General features: G+C 40.1%; 5 protein-coding genes and 1 pseudogene across 5 annotated transcripts; 4 read left to right on the top strand and 2 right to left on the bottom strand.

The window, feature by feature from the left end:
- Positions 1-2,217: 2,217 nt before the first annotated feature.
- Positions 2,218-22,659, bottom strand: LOC145969829 (uncharacterized; annotated as a pseudogene).
- On the top strand, positions 6,946-9,569 carry LOC145969705 (uncharacterized; the record flags this gene model as incomplete). Its single annotated transcript, XM_083095902.1, has 2 exons — positions 6,946-8,504; positions 8,585-9,569. Coding segments are annotated over exons 1-2 (2,109 nt in total), but the record flags the coding sequence as incomplete, so codon positions are not given.
- LOC145969828 (uncharacterized) lies at positions 9,547-12,276 on the top strand. Its single transcript, XM_083096105.1, has one exon. It carries the CDS (start codon positions 9,753-9,755, stop codon positions 11,145-11,147), a length of 1,395 nt encoding a protein of 464 aa, XP_082952231.1. The 5' UTR covers positions 9,547-9,752; the 3' UTR covers positions 11,148-12,276.
- On the bottom strand, positions 13,059-13,793 carry LOC145969832 (uncharacterized). The gene has a single exon (XM_083096109.1). The coding sequence runs from the start codon at positions 13,684-13,686 to the stop codon at positions 13,060-13,062; it is 627 nt and encodes a 208-aa protein (XP_082952235.1). The 5' UTR covers positions 13,687-13,793; the 3' UTR covers position 13,059.
- Positions 15,232-15,924, top strand: LOC145969830 (uncharacterized). The gene has a single exon (XM_083096106.1). It carries the CDS (start codon positions 15,232-15,234, stop codon positions 15,922-15,924), a length of 693 nt encoding a protein of 230 aa, XP_082952232.1.
- On the top strand, positions 18,455-20,326 carry LOC145969831 (uncharacterized). Its single transcript, XM_083096107.1, has 2 exons — positions 18,455-19,432; positions 19,514-20,326. The coding sequence occupies exons 1-2, from the start codon at positions 19,326-19,328 to the stop codon at positions 20,073-20,075; spliced, it is 669 nt and encodes a 222-aa protein (XP_082952233.1). The 5' UTR covers positions 18,455-19,325; the 3' UTR covers positions 20,076-20,326.
- Positions 22,660-23,545: the final 886 nt, after the last annotated feature.

Genomic DNA, 23,545 nt, shown 5'->3' with positions numbered 1-23,545 from the left:
ACGGGAAAAAGATAAAAAAGTGGTCTTCTGCGACAATAAAAAAAGTATTAAAATTAAGATTTACATGTGAAAATAACGGTTACGAGAAATTGATAAAACAAAATATACCATTACCATGTCTTAGAACTTTACGAAAAAGATTAGAACATCTACAATTTAATGATGGAATTGATGATCAAATTTTTGAGTATTTAAAACTTAAAGTAGATGGTTTTAAAGATAATAATGACAAAAAATGTATGCTTACTCTTGATGAAATGGCTATTTTACCAGGAACTTCATATGATGTTTCTACTCATACTATGATTGGAAATACAACTTTACTAAATAAAACAGGTAATGTGCATGCTACCCATGCTTTAATGTTTATGATTGCTGGTATAAGTAGCCGATGGAAACAAACTGTCGGATATTACTTTACCTCCAATAGCTATGATGGCTCATTATTAAAACCTATAATATTGCAGATAATTAAAAAGGCTCATACATTGGTTTGTTTATAAATAGTGTTACTTCTGACATGGGACCTGTAAATATGGCAATGTGGAAAGCATTTGATATATATGCCGGCCGATATTCCACATGTAAATGTTATTGTATACATCCAGAAAATCCACAACAAAAATTATATTTTTTTGCGGACGTTCCACATATTTTTAAAAATTTAAAATGTTGCTTAGCTAATAATAAAATTATTGAACTTCCTATTGAATTTCAAGAAAAATATAAACTTACATCTCGTCTTGTAAAGTGAGAACATTTTTATCATCTTGTTGCTTTACAAGAAAATTTAGATTGTTTACTAACTCCAAAAATTAATAAAGATGATGTACAACCTAGCGGACATTTCAATAAAATGAAAGTATGTAAAGCAAAAAATCTTTTTAGTAGAGATGTAAGTTCATCGCTTTATTTTTTAGCGAACGAAGAATCAAATTTAGATTTAAATACAACAGCATGGTTTGTTGAAGTTATTTCTAAATGGTTTGACCTTATGACTTCACGTAGTCTAACATTAGCTTTAAGCAAATATAATAAAAATAAATATGAGGAATCTCGATTATTTTTATTAGAAGTTATTAAGCTCTTTCAAAATTTAAAAATTGGTGAAAAGGGCCATTACAAACCTGTGCAAACTGGAGTAATTATATCAACTACTTCAATGTTACATTTAACAGAATATTTACTTAATGATAAAGCATTTAAATTTGTTTTAACAGGTAGATTTTCGCAGGATTGCTTGGAAAATTTTTTTTCAGTTATACGTTCAAAAAATGTTACTCCTACTGCGCTTCAATTTAAAAATAACTTAAAACTTATTTCAACCGCTCAATATATTAAGACAGTAGAGAAAAGTAATTATGATGAAGATGACAGTGATATGATAACAGAATTTTTAAATAATTCTAATTCAACAAAAAAACAAAGTATTAGTGCTCATTGTAATAGGCCACTTTCCCCAATTTCATTAAATAGTAATATTGTATTTCATAATATTGAACTCAATGTACTGTATAATATAGCAGGATATATAATTGCAAATATTAAGAAAAATATGACTTCTTGTAATAACTGCATATTGTCTGTTGGTTCACAAAACCCTCAAAATTTTAAATATAATAATTTTGTTTTACTTAAATGCTATAAAAAAGAAACGCTTTTTTTTGTTAAACCATATACATATATTTGATTTTTTTTTAAACATGGAAACTATTTTTAGAAGTTATTTTCCTTGCGTAAAAAATAAAAACATAAATTTAAAACAATATTTTCAAAATAAATTTGCAATAATTAATTGCAATATTATAGATTGCCACAATTTAAGAAGCAAAATTATATCTAAATATATCATATTTAGACTAAAAATAGCAAATAAAAAAAGAACAATTAAAAAAAGATCTTATAACAGTAAAACGATGGCAATGCATTGTAATGTTAAATAAATAGAATTTTATTGTATTTAATACGCGAGTTTCATTATTTCAAAATTTCCTAGAAAAGTTACTAGTTTGCTGCATAATGACGGACGTATTCCAGACTCTCCCTTGAGGGTCTCTAATATCACCTTGTGTTCACTAAATCAAGGGTCATTTTCTCGAAGCGATTTAAAATAAATGGAAAGATTTATTGACTTCTGATTTTCTCTACATTAAAGTACAGGTCTTAAGGTATAAAAAAAAATTTTTTTATATTTTTAAAAATTAAAATGGCGGCACTGTAGCTCTTTGAAAAAAATCCATTTTTCGTCGTTGACCTTGCTGGCCGTACCTCTACAGATCACAATTCTGCATCTGGAACAAAAATCCAAAATTTTTCTGAAAATATGGTCCAAGACCTAGTGAACAGCGTAGGATTTTTTTTATTAATCGATTTAAAAAAAAATGGCGTCGATTTGAAGCAAAAGTTTTTTTTCTTTCGAAAAATTCGATCGAAAATCGGCCATAAAATCGGTAATTTTTAATTAATCAAAAAAATCCTACGCTGTTCGTTGGAGAATGTTATTGTGAAGCTACAGTTAAATTTTGAAGTCAATCGGCTGAAAATTGAAGGTGCTAGTGGTACGGCCAGCTCGAAAAACATGATTTCGAGATAAACGCGTTTAAAGTTTTAAGTAGTAAAATTTAAATGAAATTTTTGATTTACCTCTAATCTGCGATGCCTGCACCATACAATTGGCCTTCTAGTTGAAGATTCTCATGGTCATCATCCTTTCTTGAAGATATTGCGGTCTTGCGAGCTTCTTTAGCTTCTTCAGAAAGGGAGCGCTCAGATAGCTTGATTCGTATGGCATTGGCTTCGGAGCAGAAATTATAACAATTTAATCCAATTGTTATGCCCAAAAGCTTCATGACTTGCATAATTCCAAAATAGCCATCATTGAAAAATATTACAGCAAGATATGCAGCAATATCAAGCACAGTTTTGCCACTGGAGATATTTTTCGGCGCCATTGACCAGACGAGTGCATTGAAGCTTTCGTTCGATTTCTGAGTAAATCCGCCCAAGCAACGTGTTAGCAACTCATCTTTGCTCAATTCTTCATAAACTGGCTTTACAGCTTCAAAAACTTCCATTGACATGGCAGTATCATGCTTATAATTTTTCAAATTTCCACTTGCCTCCTGTGGTTGCCAAGAGCACCATGAAGTCGCACTTTCCGGGCACAAGTGATGTTGAGGCTTTTTATCTGTCGAAATTTTATGGTAAAGCGTGGCCAGTAGTTAGCACTAGGAGAGTTCTAACGCAGGGATCTCAGGGGGGTGAGGGGCGAGGGGATCTCAGCGGCGCGGGGGAATGACGTCACGCAGGATGGAGGGGGGATGACGTCACGCGGGACGGAGGGAATTTCGGGGGCGCGGGGGCTGCGGAGCGGGGGACGCACGTATAAACAAAAATGGCGGTATTCCTATGAAGAAGATTTTGGGTCTCTCTCTATTCCTCCCTCTCTCTCGCTCTCTCTCTTTATCCCTTTATATTTCTATCCCTCTCTCTCTCTCCCTCTCCATCCCTCTATCCCTCTATCTATCTCTTTATCCCTTTTATCTCTCTTTCTCTCTGTATTATCGCAAGTATACAATATTAGTCATAAACTTATATTTTGAGATATTTCGGGGTCCGACGTTTTCGAGCAATCTGTGAATCATAGCGAGATAACAACACATTTTTGAGATATTATACAATATTACCAGTTAACAAACAATATAAATAGAAGTATTCTTTGAAGGATTGGGTGGATGGAAATGTGTGCGAAGAAAAATTACGTCATGATTTTGTTACAATTAAAAATATATATATAATTTATTTAAATGTGTGTTTAATAAAAAGTATACAATATAAAAAAATAATAATAATAATATATAAAATAGACCGTCGGGCTATGTTGGGGAAGCCGTTTCTGAAAACAGAAGAAAACATACGCATTTCATTAGTTTAAATTATTTTAATAATTTATTTTAAAATACTTTTGATATACAGGGCGATCCTGAAAAACGTTATGTCTTTAAAATGACGTATTCCTGACACCATTCTAAGACAATTTTTCCTTTACCAAAATTTGATTTGAAGCGTAGTTTTTGAATTATGAGCAAAAATAGTTAGTAAATCACGCGTCGGGTACAGAAGGCAGGCAGGAGCGGCGCGGCGTGCCGCGAGCGCGGGCGCAGCTGACCGCCCGACGGGTGATTATCACCGCATGAGTCGCTAACTATTTTATCTTATAACATAAAATTATGCTTTAAATAAAATTTTGGTAAAGAAGAAAATGTCTTAGAATTACGTCAGAAATACGTGTTCCTTAAAAAAACGTTATTTTAATAATGAAAAGTTGTTCTGGATCGCCGGCCGTCCGACGTTGCAATCAGCTGATTGCTACACGCGATGTGTGTATGGCGGAGTGTGTGCGTAAGAGAGAGAGAGAAAGAGAGAGAGAGAGGGAGGGTAGGAGGGACAGACATTCATACACACGCACGCACTTTTTTCTCGCTCTCTTTCTCTCTTTTACGCAACACTCATACACTCTCTCATTCAGTCTCTCACTCACACTCTCTCGGTCACTCACTCACTCACTCACCTGCTTACTCACTTGCTCACTCACCTTGTAGCAGCGTAGCGAATCTTCATGCTATGTATTGTTGTTATCTGCTGCACGGTTATGATTGCTAGAAATGCGCGACACATCGAAATTTTTTCGATTATTAATCTCACATTCGATTGACACAATACAGATTACACGATAACGAGTTTACCGTTTATTCACTCACTATTGATTTATCGATACCAAAAATTACTTTCAAAGAAACGCGAATGCAAACAACACATGACTCGACGCGAAGCGACGGACCGCGGAGACTGCGCGACCACAAGAGTTATGTTGCCAGAAACGCAACACGCGACATCTAACAAACGACTTGCGCGTGGCGCGTGATTGAGTAAATAATAATTATTTATTATAATTAGAAATAGTTATTATTTATAATAAATAATTAATTTTTTAAGTATGTCATTATACGTTTCATGTTTTCTACCGCATTCGCAATGCGAAGGTTTTAGCCGATCGTTCGTCTTATCTCGCGTCAATCACGCGCCACGCGCAAGTCGTTTGTTAGATGTCGCGTGTCGCGTTTATGGCAACATAACTCTTGTGGTCGCGCAGTCTCCGCGGTCCGTCACTTCGCGTCGAGTCATGTGTTGTTTGCATTCGCGTTTCTTTGAAAGTAATTTTTGGTATCGATAAATCAATAGTTAGTGAATAAACAGTAAACTCGTTATCGTGTAATCTGTATTGTGTCAATCGAGTGTGAGATTAATAATCGAAAAAATTTCGATGTGTCGCGCATCTCTAGCAATCATAACCGTGCAGCAGATAACAACAATACATAGCATGAAGATTCGCTACGCTGCTACAAGGTGAGTGAGCAAGTGAGTAAGCAGGTGAGTGAGTGAGTGAGTGACCGAGAGAGTGTGAGTGAGAGACTGAATGAGAGAGTGTATGAGTGTTGCGTAAAAGAGAGAAAGAGAGCGAGAAAAAAGTGCATGCGTGTGTATGAATGTCTGTCCCTCCTACCCTCCCTCTCTCTCTCTCTTACGCACACACTCCGCCATACACACATCGCGTGTAGCAATCAGCTGATTGCAACGTCGGACGGCCGGCGATCCGGAACAACTTTTCATTATTAAAATAACGTTTTTTTAAGGAACACGTATTTCTGACGTAATTCTAAGACATTTTCTTCTTTACCAAAATTTTATTTAAAGCATAATTTTATGTTATAAGATAAAATAGTTAGCGACTCATGCGGTGATAATCACCCGTCGGGCGGTCAGCTGCGCCCGCGCTCGCGGCACGCCGCGCCGCTCCTGCCTGCCTTCTGTACCCGACGCGTGATTTACTAACTATTTTTGCTCATAATTCAAAAACTACGCTTCAAATCAAATTTTGGTAAAGGAAAAATTGTCTTAGAATGGTGTCAGGAATACGTCATTTTAAAGACATAACATTTTTCAGGATCGCCCTGTATAATAAATTAAGATACTTACAATGTTATCCATCATCTATTTTAATTTGTGCAAATAGGGCACATGTTGCAGGCCAATATTTGATTCAAAGATCTTCTGCACTCTTTGCATGACATATTTTCCAAATGAACATAAGCTATGGTTCTATGTTCTCGAACAGCACTAGTTTCTTCATACTGATCCGGTGCTTCTAGAAAGCATTCGATACAAAATTTTAATCCATTTTCCATGTAGTAATATGAAATGCAACATATCTTTGTTGCTTGATTGTATGTCATTATTTCAGATATGCTTAAATCTCGCTGTTTCTTTTGTAACCGTTCATCAAGAATATCGACACTATTGTCACTATCATAATCACTGTCCTTCGCCAAGGGTTCTATATCAGATCCATCATCTTCCATCTCTCTCCTCTCTCTCTCCTCTCTCTCTATCTCCATCCGCTCCGCCACAACTGGATCCATCCAATAATCGTAATCATCATCCGTATCGTCGTCGATGATAATTACGTTTTCTTCAGCCATTGCACAAGACTAACGAAACACAGAAGAGCAACGAAAGAAATGATACTCTAGTGCAGCAGACCACCGAAACACAGAAGAGCAACGAAAGAAATGATACTCTAGTGCAGCAGAGTCCTCTTCATTATATTTTTTTAACATACACAATATAAATAGAAGTATTCTTTGAAGGATTGGGCGGATGGAAATACGTAGATAACAACACATTTTTGAGATATTTCGGGGTCCGACGTTTTCGAGCAATCTGTGAATCATAGCGAGATAACAACACATTTTCAACCCTAGGTTCAGTTACAAAAATTTTTTTCTTTTGTGCCTTCAACAATCTCTGAAAGTTTGTTGGTTGAATATAAGAAGGATCGAAGCGCATCAGATCATAGTACGTGATTTGGAAGCGCATCGACACGACGGTATAGCAAAAGTATAGTCAAAAATTATAGTGTTCTGTCAGAAAGTAATGTTCTGTCAGTGTTGTGTGATAATATAAAAATGGAAGACGAAGATCACGCGTTGTCATCTGACAGTGATTGCATTAGTGACTGCAGTGAGAACTCCACGGAATTCAGAGAGAAAATAGTGTCTGTTGCGGAAATTAATGCTTTAAACGCACGTAGTACAAAATTTTGTATCATATACTTTTATTATTCCACGGGTGGTGCTTTAGCTGTATGTCCTTCGTGTATGATTGCATTGCAAGGCGTGGATAGCCAAATGATGTATGCTGTTCGAAAGCATAAAATTGAGACACTTGATGCGATGGATGGCCGATTCTGTTCAAGTTGTAGCGAGCCGTTGTATATAAGATTTCCGTGCAATATGTGCCCAATTTGCACTCTGTGAAGAAATGGAAAACGTCGAGCAGACTGAATGCGACCTGGTGGAGCGGTCCCGCCAAATTGCCACCTTGGGCGAATATTTTGCATGGCTACAACGATGCAACGAGTACATCGAGTCGCTGGAAGAGCAAAGTCGGATCAAACGACCGCGATTATCGATCGGGAATCGACAATCGCTGATTGCTCGAATCGCGCGACTCGAAGGTGCAAAGACTCGATTGCAGAGACAGTTTATGCCCAGTGGTAGTAATTACAGTGGCGACAATAACGCGGGTGCCGGATGTAGCGCGCATCAAAATGAACTTGTGTGGCGCGAGATTGATACCGCGTTCGATAACCGTATTCTAACCGGTGCTGTGATTAACGCAAACCATATCGAACCTCGTCAATTTCTCGAGGACGCCAAAGACATCGTGCTCGAGCAAGTGCAAGACGTTATAAGAAGATACAACAGTGTAAAATTGAACACTATATTCAACGGTGAATTTGTGTCGGGTGATAAGCGTGCGAATAAAAGTATCAATACGAGAAACTGTGAACTCTTTCGCACGTCTGATTTACACGAGTGGTACGAGCGCAGCGTTATCGAGCCCACTCTAGCATTGCTAGAAGAATTTCAGGAACGCGATAGTGGCTGGGCATTGTCGCGAATACAGAATTTAACTGTAAATATAAATAAGTATAATCCTATGCGCGCGGGATGTTATATTAAATTGCCGCGAGAAATTATGATGAAGAGAGCTGTAATTAATGTACAATCTAGAGACAATGCGTGTTTCGCGTGGGCAGTGGTGGCCGCTCTATACCCCGCTGAAAGAGACACAAATCGGGAATCTTCATATCCCCACTATACGACGGTGTTAAATGTACAAAATATTGAGTTTCCGATGACGTTGAACCAACTAAAAAAGTTTGAACATATAAACAATATCTCCATCAACGTGTACAGCATCGAGAAAGAAAACAGCATTGTCCCGATACGTCTTTCGGAGCAGAAACGGGATAAACACGTCAACCTGTTGTATGTGGAAGACGGTAACAGCGTCGGACATTTCGCATGGATCAAGAACTTATCCCGGCTCGTGAGCTCGCAACTGAGCAAACACAACGGCCGAAGATATATCTGTGATCGGTATGTATAATTTGAATAATTTATGTAATTATAAAATATAATGCATTGCATAAATCTTTAATTTAAATATTCTTTTACAGATGCTTGCACTATTTCGGATCGGAGGACAAGTTGCAGTCACATACGGTAGACTGCGAAAAAATAAACGACTGCGCTATCCGATTGCCGAGCGATAAGGACAAGTGGCTCGAGTTCAACAACTACACGAGGAAAGAGCGGCTTCCATTTGTGATCTATGCCGATTTGGAATGTGCGTTGACAAAGACTGACGAAGAAAAAAATTATCAGCATCATAAGGTATTTAGTATAGCGTATTATATGCATTGTTCGTTCGACGACTCGTTATCCGCGTACCATTCTCGCCGCAGTATTGATTGTATCGCGTGGTTCGCCGAAGAACTTAAAAATTTAGCGTTACGTGTAAAGACTATTTTAATGACTACAAATGTCTCCATGGTAAATTTAACATCGGACGAGTGGGAAAAATTTCACAGCGCAACGCATTGCCATATTTGCGAAAAACCGTTTACGCAAGAAGACGATACACGCGTACGCGATCATTGTCATTTGACCGGACGATATAGGGGTCCCGCGCACTCAAATTGCAATCTAAATTACAAAGAATCATTATATATTCCGATAGTCTTCCACAATTTATCAGGTTACGACGCGCATTTCATTATCGAGGATATAGCCACAGCGTTCGAAGGGGAAATCGAATTACTTCCAATAACCAAGGAAAAATATATATCGTTTACAAAAACTGTTAAAGTTGCACAAGACAATTGGAAAAATTATATAAAATTAAGTTTTATCGATTCGTACAAATTTCTTACGGCAAGTCTCGACAAATTGGCATCTTATCTAGACAAAGACAAATTCAAAATTTTAAAATCAGAATTTCAAAATTTATCTGCAGAAAATTTCAGTTTATTAACACGGAAAGGCGTCTTTCCGTACGAATACGTCGACTCTGTAGATAGGTTGCAAGATACGTGTTTACCACCGCGCGAATCGTTTTACAGTTCTTTGATCGGTGAAACTATATCCGAGAGCGATTACGCGCACGCCGAGAACATCTGGACGCGATTCTCCATTCGAACGCTAGACGAGTATAGCGATTTGTACCTGAAAATCGACGTCTTGTTATTAGCCGATATTTTTGAAAACTTTCGCGATAGTTGCATCAAAAGTTACGGACTCGACCCCGCGTATTATTATACTCTTCCCGGATACACGTGGGATGCCATGTTAAAGCATACAAAGATTACATTCGAATTGCTTACCGACATCGACATGGTCATGTTTATCGAACGCGGTATACGCGGTGGTCTGAGTCAGTGTTCCAACAGATACGCGCGCGCTAATAACAAGTACATGCAACAATCGTACGATCCATCGAAACCATCGTCGTACTTGATGTATTTCGATGTAAATAATTTGTACGGATGGGCAATGTGTCAACCGTTGCCCTATGCCGATTTTCGATGGGTCGACGACGTGTCGAATTTTGACGTAGCATCGATCGCGTTAGATTCGCCTACGGGTTATATCCTCGAAGTCGATCTCGAGTATCCGCAACATCTTCACGATACGCACATTGACCTACCGTTTTGCCCGACACGCGACAAGCCGCCCGGCAAGCGGCAAGACAAACTCCTCGCAACGCTATACGATAAGAAGCGTTACGTGATACACTACCGTAACCTACAGCAATGTACGCGACACGACCTTCGCGTTACAAAAATACATCGCATATTACAATTTACACAATCTCCGTGGCTTCGCAGTTATATCGAATTAAATACACAGTTTAGAACACTCGCGAAAAATGATTTTGAAAAAAATTTATATAAACTGATGAATAACGCGGTATTTGGTAAGACGATGGAAAATGTGCGTAATCGTGTCGATGTAAAATTATTAACAAAGTGGGACGGACGATACGGAGCAGAAGCAATGATAGCGAAACCAAATTTTCATAGTAGAAGCGTCTTTTCGGAAAATTTGGTTGCCATAGAATTACGCAAACTTGAAGTGAAATTTTATAAACCAATCTATGTCGGCATGTGCATACTCGACATTTCTAAAACGTGCTTGTACGAATTTCATCATGAGTACATGTCACCGCTATATCGTGATAAATGCCGGGTAATGTACACCGACACAGACAGTCTTATATACCACATTGAGTGCGAAGATGTCTATGAAAATATGAAACATGATATCGCTAGTTTCGATACGAGCGATTATCCAATTGATAACGCGTACGGTATACCGCTCGTGAATAAAAAAGTACCGGGTTTAATGAAAGATGAAAATAACGGCGCGATAATGACCGAATTCGTCGGGCTTAGAGCAAAAATGTATGCGATGAGAGTGGACGGGAAAAAGGATACGAAGAAGGTTAAAGGTGTCAAAAGTAACGTTGTTGCAAGAACGATAACATTCGACGATTACACGCGGTGTCTGAATGACGAAATAGAAATGACACGACAGCAATCTTGCATAAGATCGAAATTGCACAAAGTGTATACCGTCCGCGAGACGAAAATTGCTCTGAGTCCGTACGATGACAAGCGGTATATCGTACCTGATTCGACCGACACATTACCATGGGGACATTATAGGATACCCTTATAATATAATATATATAATGTAATGTAATATAGTATGTGATATAATGTCAGATATTATTTTTGTATATGTATCTCATATGTATATGTATTTCATATATTGTATTATATACGATTATTGGAAAGGATGTATTAATAAAGATTTTTGTATTTTTATATATTTCATGTATATTTTTTATATGTTGTACATATTTTTTCTTAAATTTAAAAATAAATACAATTTGTATGAATTAAATCACATTGTCCTTATGTATCCAAGAATTGTGCGAATTGTCAAATCCCAACCATTTCACGTAAACCTCGTTACCCCTCCTACGCAGTATTTTCTCCACGAGATACACGTCCGGATAATTCGCGCGATGCAACTCGTACTCGTAGAACGCTCCAGCAATAGATTTTTTGCGATAATCCTCCAGTAGATAGCTTACGGGATTAGTATGTTGTACTTTTGCAATTTTAAACACTTCGGTTGTCCAATTTGGCGTGTAACCTTTCTCGAAAACTGTCTTGTACTTGCTAACGCGTACCGAGTCACCTACTTTGAATTTCGCCGGACCCGCGATATTTACATGGTTGTACACAGTAGCCAAGAGTCTTTCAGCGATCGCGGGAGTAACGTCGACGGGTCGCATACCGATTGTTCGATGCTTGCGCGCGTTGTAATCCGATACGAGTCGCGGCAACGCGCTGATCCACTTGTAAGATCCGTTCAGCGTAAACATCTTCCACATGTCGTTTTTCAGCGTGCGATTGAATCGCTCAACGATCGATGCCTTCAATACCGAATATGTAGAATAGTGATTGATGTCATGTTTCCGCATGAGCCGTTGCACGTCAGCGTTATAAAATTCCTTCCCCATATCAGTCTGTAAGTTTTTCGGACATCTTTTGCTATCTCGAATTATCTCGGCGATAGCGTCAGCTGTCTCGCTTCCACCTTTACTCTTGAGTGGTATGGCCCACGCGTGCTTGCTCAACGCATCTATGACTGTGAGTATGTAGTGGTAACCTCTGTTGAAACGAGAGTACGGACGCATCTCGACAATGTCAGCTTGCCACAGGTCATCGTATCCCCGCACTATGACGTGTCTTCGGGGAAAATTTTTTCTCGCCGGCGCGTGCAATTCGTTCACCAACTGCCGTTTGTCTAAACTATGTTGTTTCTTCACTTCCTCGGTTATTCCCGATCGCCGATCCATCGTTGTTTCGATTCGTCGATCAAACGATGTGTGCCTCGAGTATCACCGTGCGTTTTATCATTCGTTGCTAGACGTTCCTGGCCCGTTCGATAGCCGTTCAAAGCTGTTCGATAGCCGTTCATAGCCGTTCGATAGCCATTCATAGCTGTTCGATAGCCGTTCCCAACCCGTTCGATAAACCTTTGTAGATGCTCATAGCTGTTCGATAACCGTTCTAGCTGTTCGATAGCCGTTCCCAACCCGTTCGATAAACCTTTGTAGATGTTTAATAATTGTACAATAGCCGTTCCTAAACCGTTCACTACAGCCGCTCATTACAGGTTGATAGCCGTTTCTGAATTAGTGTTAATCGCACGCCGAAGCTCGTTTATCGCAGTCTGCAAAGCTCGCACATCCTTCTCGAACGCAGTCAGCTTCTCGTCTGATTCTTTCTGCTGATTCTTCAACGTTTTAACGCATTGTTCCACGTACAGTTTGTTGACTGCATCGGTATCAGCCTCAGGTTGCGCTACACGGCGAATCTTGCGCGACCTCGCGTCATAGTACGTAGCGACGCGACACAGAGCGTTTTGACGCAAGTAACTTGTCACCGATTTACCCCAATGATCGCTAGTTCTAATTGCTTCATTTCTCTGTTCGAATAATCCAAATTTGTTGATGGGCATTTTTTTCTCGATGCGAGTGACGTCGATCGACTGATTAGTTTCGTCGAGACACCGTTTAATTTATAATAAGGCCGACTTCGCGAAGTTCCTCTATAATCGACAGGATCTCGTTGTCGTGAGCGTTGTGGCCAGCTCGGCGCGAAGCGTCGAGCAATCGTAGACGATCCACTAGCTCGTTGGGATCGTCCCAGTGCACGTAATCGATCTTATTGTCGGTTAGCGTCATCGCGCGAGGCATGAATACTCCCGTACCGCATTTTTTCTTTTTCAATTCGATCGACATCAACGGTGCAATTATGTGTTTATACTTGTATCCCCTGTTGCTCTTTAATTGACCTTGCGCATCATATTGACGTTTATGCGCACTCGTCGCCATTAATATGCTCTTATATTTTTGCATATCGTCCTCAGTGTATATGTCATCATCGGGAATTCTCTTGAAGATCAACTCGTATAATCCAGGTGTACCAATGTACCTCACTTTGTCTATGATTATAGAGTCATCTGCGCCGATGTCGAATCGTTTGTTACCGAGCCACATTTCATTCTCGTCGAAATAGACACCGTACACGTGATCGATCTGGTTTTTTTTATCGCCACTAAGGAGAGCGCCCATGTACTTTTGTGCCAGTGGCCCGAAGTGCTCTCGTAACATTTTTTGACCTTCCAACGTTTGTAACATGTTTCGAACAGATGGTGATTCGAGCGGGTTGCCCGTGGTTTCGAAAACATTTTCGATTGCGAGTGATTCGGGTATCGTGGGTTGTACGATTCTCGTTGTCGCGGACGGTGTGGAGGTTATCAGCGGTTCATCCGATGTATGCGGTGTCGATAAACGATTCGCCTTCAATCGTTGTCTCTTTTTCGGTGTCGTATCCTCCTCCTCCTCCTCCTCCTCTTCCTCTTCCTCCTTGTACCGCTTGATGGGTAACGTTTTAATTATAGCGTCAGCGTTACTCTCCGGCTCGTTTTTCACCGCGATTAAGCTAGAGTTGTCGACGATTTTTTGTAGTGGCTCGATAATAGGCCTAAAATGGGTCTTGACCGCGATATCGTCGTCGATCTTACCGGTCTTCAAAGCGCGATGTTTCTTGCGGATCGATTCGCTCGTTTTCTCAATCTCCCTCGCAATCTTTTCACGCTCGCGAATATTATTGTTTTCAGCCATGTCGACAGAGTGTGTCGGCAGCGACTAATCGTTTTGCGGTATCGCGAACACGTTAAATCCTTTTCTGTATCGCCCGTTCGTAAATGAGCTGTCCTTATCTATCACTAGGAATCCATACTTTTGTTGCCAACAAGTACGACATAATTCACTGAAATCCCCGTACGACATGTCGGTATTCACGTGATCGTTGTACACGTGTTTCAAGTTGGTACCGTCCTGTTTAAACAAGATCAGCAGGTTCGCGTTGTCGCGTATAAGATGTTTTGGTATTCTCGCGTACGTCTGACAGAGATAGAAGCAGTCGACGTTCGAGTGACGACCCATTGAGAAGTACTCTCTTATCGTATTTTGCTTGTCGCACGCCACGTCATCGAAGACGAAAATCGAGTTTGGACGTGCCTCGCTCGGTGGAATGACGTCACTGTTATTGGAGAACGTAAAATAACCGATTTCGTCAATCGGCGTCAACAAATTCTCCAGATATCGATATTTCGGCTGTTGCAGCGACTTCGAGTACACGTACACGTTCTCGAAACGTACACCATGCGGACTTTCCAGTAGACTTATCAGAACGTTGGTTTTACCACAATTCGAGGGGCCGCAAACGATCGCGCGTATAGTAGTCGGTAGCATCGTACCATGCCTGCGCATCTCCGCGTTGTCCTCCATTGATCGTAATCTGTCGTCGCAATTTGTCACGCATATCGTCAAAGGTTGTCGTACGAATCTCATTTTTTCAACACTGCTGATTGGATCGAACGCCTGCCTATTTATAGGTGCGCGAAATCACGAGTCGCTCAGTAGAGAAAAAATGTTCATCCTGCTAACAAATCCTTCCGATATTCGCGATTTGAGCGTCGAACAGCTACAATTTGTGTCGAAAGCAGTTCTATTGAGAACGTGCGGTGATTACGTCCACTACGTGTGGGACAAACTTCCGGAACACATAAAAGCGGATCCGGAGGTTCAGACGTATCGTCGCTGTTACGAACACTACAATCAGCCGTGTCAGGAAACGCACATCGACGGTCCGGCGCCGTTGATAAAGAATTGCGGCGAATGTCAACGAAAATAGGTAGAGGCCTATTAAATCACGCGATAAACGCACTTCCGATCGAATTCCATATTCCCGGCTATCAGTTTTGCGGACCAGGCACGCGGTTGCAAAAGCGATTAGTCAGAGGCGATCGAGGTGTCAACCCATTGGACGCGGCGTGTCGCGAACACGATATAGCATACTCTCGGAGCAACGATCTCACCGAGAGACACGCGGCGGATAGGATACTCGCTGAGAAAGCGCGGAATCGCATCGTTGCGAAAGATTCGACTCTCGGTGAGAGAGCCGCCGCCACAACTGTCTGGGCAGCGATGAAAGCCAAGACGAAGCTCGGTATGGGTCTGAAGACGAAGAAAAGAACGGTGAAGAAACGGATACTTCCGGTAGCGAAATGCGGCGGTGTATTGCCGATTCTACCAATGTTGGGTGCGCTCGGATCCCTGATCGGTGGAGCGGCTGGTGTAGCGAAAGTGGTGAACGACGGAAAAGCCGCGCAACGTCAGTTGCAAGAGATGCTACGTCACAATCGCGCCATGGAAGGTCACGGATTATATCTCGCTCCTTACAAATACGGACGAGGAGCCTCAACAAGGAGAAAAAAAAAACGTCAAAGAGACGCTAAAAATGCCGCAGGGCGCAACTACCAACGTACAATTGCTACAATTGGCAAAACGTATGCGCATTCCATATTTTAGAGGTGTTTTCATGCGCGACTCTTTACCGATCGGTGGTATATATCGAAACGAGAGCGGCATCGTAAATTTGGATAGCGTCGAAGGACCAGGTACTCATTGGGTAGCGTATGCAAAGAGGGGGAATCGCGCTATATATTTCGACAGTTTCGGCAATCTTCAACCGCCGAATGAATTGGTGCGATATCTCGGACGAAACGTAACGAAGATACAGTACAATTACACACCTGTTCAAACTTACGATCAGAGCATCTGCGGACAATTGTGCTTGCAGTTTCTTCGAACGGTCGATGCATGTGAATTTAAAGACAGATATTGCGCTATTTAACTCAGTATTCGTTAAACAGTTTCGTCGACATGTCTATGACATTCACGTTGACTGGGAAGAGTAGCGTTCTCACGGCAAACTTCTTTCCCACCGTAGATTTGAGCGACGGCGAATACGAGCTCGGTCTAACGGATTTTGAGACTTATCACACGATACCGAATGTGAATTCCTCGAATAATAAATTTTACTTTGGCAAAGACGACGAAGAAATTACGATTCCCGAGGGATCGTATGAGTTGCAAAATATACATGAATTTTTGAAACATGCAATTTCACGGAAACATCGCGATGAGAAACACATTGACGGCGATGACTATGAAGATGATGATGAATATCCGATAGTGCTCCGCGCTAATTACAATACAATGAGGAGCGAGATCAAATGTGCCTACAGAATAAACTTTACCAAACCCGTCAACATTGGATCGCTGCTAGGATTCTCGAATCGTATTCTCGAGCCGCGAAAATGGTACGAATCAAACCTGCCGATTAACATTCTCAACGTGAATATTATCCGTATAGAGTGTAACGTGACCGCGGGTGCGTACAACAACGGCATACTCGTTCATACGATACATGAATTTTCACCGAGGGTACCACCGGGATATAAGATATCGGAAACGCCTGCACAGATCATTTACCTGCCGATCATCGCGCGGAGCATTACGGATTTAACGTTACGCGTTGTCGACCAGAACGGACGATTGCTCGATTTTCGAGGAGAAGAGATCACCGTAAGATTGCATGTACGTATGCGACGTATGAGATGCTCGTATTGAACGGATCGAAAGACGTGAGAGATAACGCAATCTTTACGAGACCAGCAACACCACCACCAACAACAACAACAACAACAACGTCGACGTTTGCTAATATCAAATCATCCAAGAAAAAGAAACTCAGCGCATCGAACGTTGCGTTTTTACAATCTTTGGGATTTGCGGTGCGAAACAGCTGAACGATGACCGACATTCTCAACATCGGTGATGAACCGATCTTTGACAATCGTATCGTCAAGATCGAGACTCACACGTATAACCCGTTCGCCAATACAACGTTCGGACACAGTGACGAGATAAGAATACCCATACAACAACAGGATCTGTATACGCTGCCGTATGAGAGTTTCCTATACATCGAGGGACAACTAACGAAAAACAGAGCAACAGTTGAAGGAGAAAGTGATGTGATACTGGGACATAATTGCGTCGCATTCATGTTCGATGAGATTCGATACGAACTCGATGGCGTTGAGATTGATCGCAATAGAAACGTAGGAATAACTACTACGCTCAAAAACTATGTAACGGTATCATCCGATAGAATTGTGATTATGAAAAACGCCGGCTGGGAGCCGCCGACCTATTCGCATGGACATTTCAATTTTTGCGTACCGCTCCACATGTTATTGGGATTTTGCTAGGATTATAAACGAGTGGTGATTAACGCTCGTCACGAATTGATCTTAATACGATCGCGCAACGATAATAATTGTCTGGTTGGAAGTTCAACGCTGGAGCCTGTGATGACCATATTCAAGATACAATGGCGAATGCCTCACGTGCTGTTGAGCGAGATCGAAAAACTGTCGATGCTGCGTGCTCTGGAAAGCGGACGATATCTCAGCATGGGTTTTCGCTCGTGGGATCTGTACGAGTATCCGCTATTGCAGCTTACAACGAAGCATTCGTGGGCCATTAAGACCTCGACTCAGCTGGAGAAACCACGCTACGTTGTCTTCGCCCTGCAAACAGGCCGGAAGAATGCCTTGTCTAAGAATGTATCTCAATTCGACGACTGCAAATTGATCAATGTGAAACTCTATCTGAACTCGGAATGTTATCCGTACGACGATATGAACCTGGATTTCGATAAAAACAGATGGTCCATTCTGTACGACACGTACGCGCGCTTCTGCAAGAACTATTACGGATACGAGTATCTCGAGCCGAGTCTCTCCGTCTATACGTTTCAAGAACTCGGTCCGTTCGTGATTATCGATTGTTCTCGACAAAACGAATCGGTCAAGAGCGCAACGGTGGATGTGAGATTGGAATTCGAATGTAAGGAGAACGTACCGGCGAATACTACTGCGTACTGTCTCATCATACACGATCGTGTGATCCAGTACAATCCGTTGACCAACGTTGTACGCAAAATCACCTAAGCGATAACATCGACACAAGAGAGGGGAGGAGGAGGAGGAGGAGGAGGATATAAATCAAAGTGCTGCGAGATGATTTTAGAGTTTGCCATTCCTCTCGACTGACGTATCGAAGAGAGAAAGAGAGAGATCTCGTCATGTCTATACCAACGTTTGTGGATCTGCAAGGATTTATTGTCGGGAGAAATTTTGTCGTGAAAGAAGCGGCAGTCCTGAGGAAGGGATATGTTCTCTCGCATTATTTTTTCGCAAGTCCTGTACCGTGGAGCGTGCTAACAAAATCTGAGCGATGTCAAGTCTCATGGGTGATTAGAAATCATCACGGATTACAATGGGAAGACGGAAACGTTCCGTATGGCTTGGCTCAGCGTGTAATTACAACAGCTATCGTTGGTATGATACACGAAGAAGAAGAAGAAGAATCGTCTGTCGTGTACGTTAAAGGACTTGAAAAGCGAAAATGGTTGACCGATATACTAGGCGATGTGGGAAACGGCTATATTATTGAAACTTTAGATGCTGACTATGAAGATATTGATTCTCTAAATAAATTAGATATTACCAATAGTATGCGATGTGGAAAACATGTTAAGAATTGTGCATTACAAAATGTATTTAAAATATTTAACTGGTGGTCGCAACGCCTGAAAGAATTGCAAGAAAATAAAATATGTAAACATTAATATGTTTTATCTCTTATTTCCCCTCCCTAAACCTTTCCATGCGTTTCTAAGAATTTTTTGTCTGAGCGTTATCTCCCCTTCTCCTAAAACTCAAAACGTTAGAAGTATTAATCCCTCCACCACATTATACTTTTGGAAGATGAGCGTCATCCATACTCGGTTATTTCTTATACGATCAGTGTCGCGTTAACACCGCTCTCGTGGTTCACTTTTCATAACTCCCAGAGAAATGTACTACGTCGAAAGAAGCAGCAGCGGCAGCGGCGTCGGAAGACGCGTGAATAATTACGTATCGAGTCGTGATAAAACTCGATCGTTTGAGAACAAATGTGACGAGTAAGTTTTTCGTTTAACTTCTTTCTATTTTTATATTTTTACAAATTGTATTACTATTATTTAATTTTAATTTTTCTGTAGCATTTCGTTGGAACGTCGTGCGGTTCGTATACTAGGTAGACGATACGCATTGACAGCTACGGGATTCAAATTCCTCGACATTGGTATCAACGTGGGTCCACCGAGTTACGTGGAGATTGCCATAGGAGATCATCGAGGAAAGGAACTGATATTATCTCTCGAAACGTGGAAGGGACTCTACGAGCAACGTCGTAATATTCAAAATTTCCTTCGGAACGACTCTAAAGATGACTTCAATTTCATAAGCGTTGGACCGCTAACAGTGAGAGTTCGTACGATTAACGACGTCAAACTCATAAGTCTCGAATCTTCAAACGTATGCTTGATGATGGTCGAATCGACGTTACATCGCATGTTCGATCTCGATCACTGCATAGATGTAACTTTTGATCGATTGGATAAAATTATCCAAACAGTTGATGTCAAGTTTACGCAATTCTCCAATATCGCGTCCACTGTAATAAATCCGAAAGAAATATCAAATGTAATACGCGCGAGTGCTGCTTTCAACAAGCATCAACTCGTCGATTGCGAACTGGCAGCTTTAGTTTTTAGTCCATAGTACGTAAGAAAAATATATAAAATATAAATAAAGAGTTTTAAGTCAAAATCATGACGTAATTTCTTCGCACGCATTTCCATCCACCCAATCCTTCAAAGAATATTTCTATTTATATTGTTTGTTAACTGGTAATATTGTATACTTGCGATAATACAGAGATGACAGAGAGAGATAAAAGGGATAAAGAGAGAAAGAGAGAGGGATATTCAGAGATTGTTGGAGGCACAAAAGAAAAATTCTTTTGTAACTGAACCTAGGGTTGAAAATGTGTTGTTATCTCGCTATGATTCATAGATTGCTCGAAAACGTCGGACCCCGAAATATTTCAAAAAATGTGTTGTTATCTACGTACTTCCATCCGCCCAATTCTCCAAAGAATACTTCTATTTATATTGTGTATGTTAAAAAAAAAATATAATGAAGAGGACTCTGCTGCACTAGAGTATCATTTCTTTCGTTGCTCTTCTGTGTTTCGGTAGTCTGCTGCACTAGAGTATCATTTCTTTCGTTGCTCTTCTGTGTTTCGGTGGTTTTGTGCAATGGCTGAAGAAAACATAATTATCATCGACGACGATACTGATGATGATGATTACGATTGGATGGATCCAGTTGTGGCGGAGAGGATGGAGATAGAGAGAGAGGAGAGAGAGAGGAGAGAGATGGAAGATGATAATCTCTATGAATCAGACGAGGAAATAGAAATAGAACCCATAGCAGACAGTGATTATGAGAGTGATAGTAGTGATGAACTAATACACACTAAACATCGAAATTTAGACTTGACTGAAATAATGGCATTGGATCACACGAAGATATGTTGTATATCTTACTACTATGTAAAAGATGAGTCCAAATATTGTACCGAGTGCTTCTACAGATTATCATTCCTGTTCTTAGAAGCTGGTATTGTTCGGGAACATAGATGCACATATTATGAACATTTGGAAAATATGTCATGCAAAGAGTGCAGAAGATCTTTGAATCAAATATTGGCCTGCAACATGTGCCCTATTTGCACAAATTAAAATAGATGATGGATAACATTGTAAGTATCTTAATTTATTATATATCAAAAGTATTTTAAAATAAATTATTAAAATAATTTAAACTAATGAAATGCGTATGTTTTCTTCTGTTTTCAGAAACGGCTTCCCCAACATAGCCCGACGGTCTATTTTATATATTATTATTATTATTTTTTTATATTGTATACTTTTTATTAAACACACATTTAAATAAATTATATATATATTTTTAATTGTAACAAAATCATGACGTAATTTTTCTTCGCACACATTTCCATCCACCCAATCCTTCAAAGAATACTTCTATTTATATTGTTTGTTAACTGGTAATATTGTATAATATCTCAAAAATGTGTTGTTATCTCGCTATGATTCACAGATTGCTCGAAAACGTCGGACCCCGAAATATCTCAAAATATAAGTTTATGACTAATATTGTATACTTGCGATAATACAGAGAGAAAGAGAGATAAAAGGGATAAAGAGATAGATAGAGGGATAGAGGGATGGAGAGGGAGAGAGAGAGAGGGATAGAAATATAAAGGGATAAAGAGAGAGAGCGAGAGAGAGGGAGGAATAGAGAGAGACCCAAAATCTTCTTCATAGGAATACCGCCATTTTTGTTTATACGTGCGTCCCCCGCTCCGCAGCCCCCGCGCCACCGAAATTCCCTCCGTCCCGCGTGACGTCATCCCCCCTCCATCCTGCGTGACGTCATTCCCCCGCGCCGCTGAGATCCCCTCGCCCCTCACCCCCTGAGATCCCTGCGTTAGAACTCTCCTAGTGCTACCTACTGTGGCCCATATAGCTTTTTTCATATCTTCAAGAGAGTTGCAGTGCCTTCGAATAGCCAAACCGTAATAAATGGTTAACTCGTCAATTAATTTACTAGTTAATCTTCCTCTGCCGCTCAGCCCTTTAGTTTTCTTTATTAAGTTTCTAAGTCGACTGCCCATTCGTTTTTGAACATGATCAATGCATTCTTTTTTTTTTACTGCTGGATATTGTTCGACTATCCCCTTGAAAGTCTTTGAATCGCCATCTCCAACGTAATTTATATAATCAACTTCATTTTTCTCGTTTGCGCGAGAAAACATTTCGATGACAGAGTCAACTTCCATCTTCCCCGCCGATCCTTCGTGATTAGCTTGGCACTCTTCTTCATGTAATTGTTTCCAGTCTTCATATTCAGCGGTGCCTTTTTGTTTGTTCCAATAAGTGCAGGCTTTACAATACTTGCTTTTGACTACAATATCGACGACTTTTCCAGTGGACCACCCAATAAGAGAAACGATTCCGAAGAGAGACGAAAAACCACGACGACGCCATGATCCATCTCCCGACACTGTTATACCATTATTCTTACTAATTTCGATCGATTTTTTTTTCTCTTCTTGGGCAGCTTTTTTCATCGAAGAAAAACAAACCGATTCAGCTGCCTCGTGAATATGATTTATAATAGCAGTATAGCTTTTTTGAAAAACTGGCTGCGGCAAATCCATGAAAGCACAAAATTTTTTGATTCCATTTATGCCAATGCCTAATAAGCGCATAGCATATATAATTCGCCGATTTATTTCGTACGCCTTATTTTCAATTTTAGAGCAACTGTCTATGTATACTGGAGCACAGTCATCACAAGTCACTACAATTTTAAAACCTAAGCCTTGCTTACTGGCTTCCGTAAATTTTACGTTTTTATGACAAGTGGAACATACTAAAACTTCAGATAAAATAGAAAAAACTGAGGCGAATTGCAGTATGCGATATCCAAATGTACTATCATAATCGATATCATAATTGTCTTCAGACAATTTTATTTTTTTCGCTGACGTGCCGACACTCTCAGTTTGCTCCTCCAGTAAGTGTCGATTTTGCACTTTCCACTTGCCGGAATTTCTTTTCCTCTGTATTTTCTGGCTTGTTTTAGTCCCTTTACGGGAAGCACAATCTACTTTACTCATTTTCTAAAAAATAAACACAAGATAGATTGATAAACTCACTACAACAACAAGAAACACGTGTGGCTCACGAGTAGTAAGCAAAACGCCATGTTTTTCTCTCCTAACGGATTTTCTGGCATCATATGTTTTTACAGCTCGTAAATTTGAATAGTAGAGACATCTATTAGTCAAATTTTGAATCTTAAAACTATCGACAGTGATTAAGATAGAGAAAAAGACCACAACTGTGCCGCACTCGAGCGCGTTTGAATTAACCCGCAAAACAGCGCTGCGGTTTTTTTCGAAAAATTGACTTTTTAAATTATTTAAAAAATCTCCTCCCCCATAAAACCTTTTGGATTTCATTTTTGGATAGTTTATCGAGCATTTAAGCCAATAAAAAAAAACGAAAAAAAAAGTCAACAAGGTGATATTACCCCTTAATCTTTCTTGTCAAATTCGGAATTGTTTCCAAAATTTCTTTTCCTTAAACAACAAAAAT

This window comes from Camponotus vicinus, unplaced genomic scaffold (assembly GCF_025532165.1).
Source record: "Camponotus vicinus isolate PSW18456_S1 unplaced genomic scaffold, iyCamVici1.0 SCAF_4, whole genome shotgun sequence".
Taxonomy (NCBI): Eukaryota; Metazoa; Arthropoda; class Insecta; order Hymenoptera; family Formicidae; genus Camponotus; species Camponotus vicinus.
Note: the sequence above shows the minus strand (reverse complement) of the source record. Positions and strands in the feature narration are given on the sequence as shown.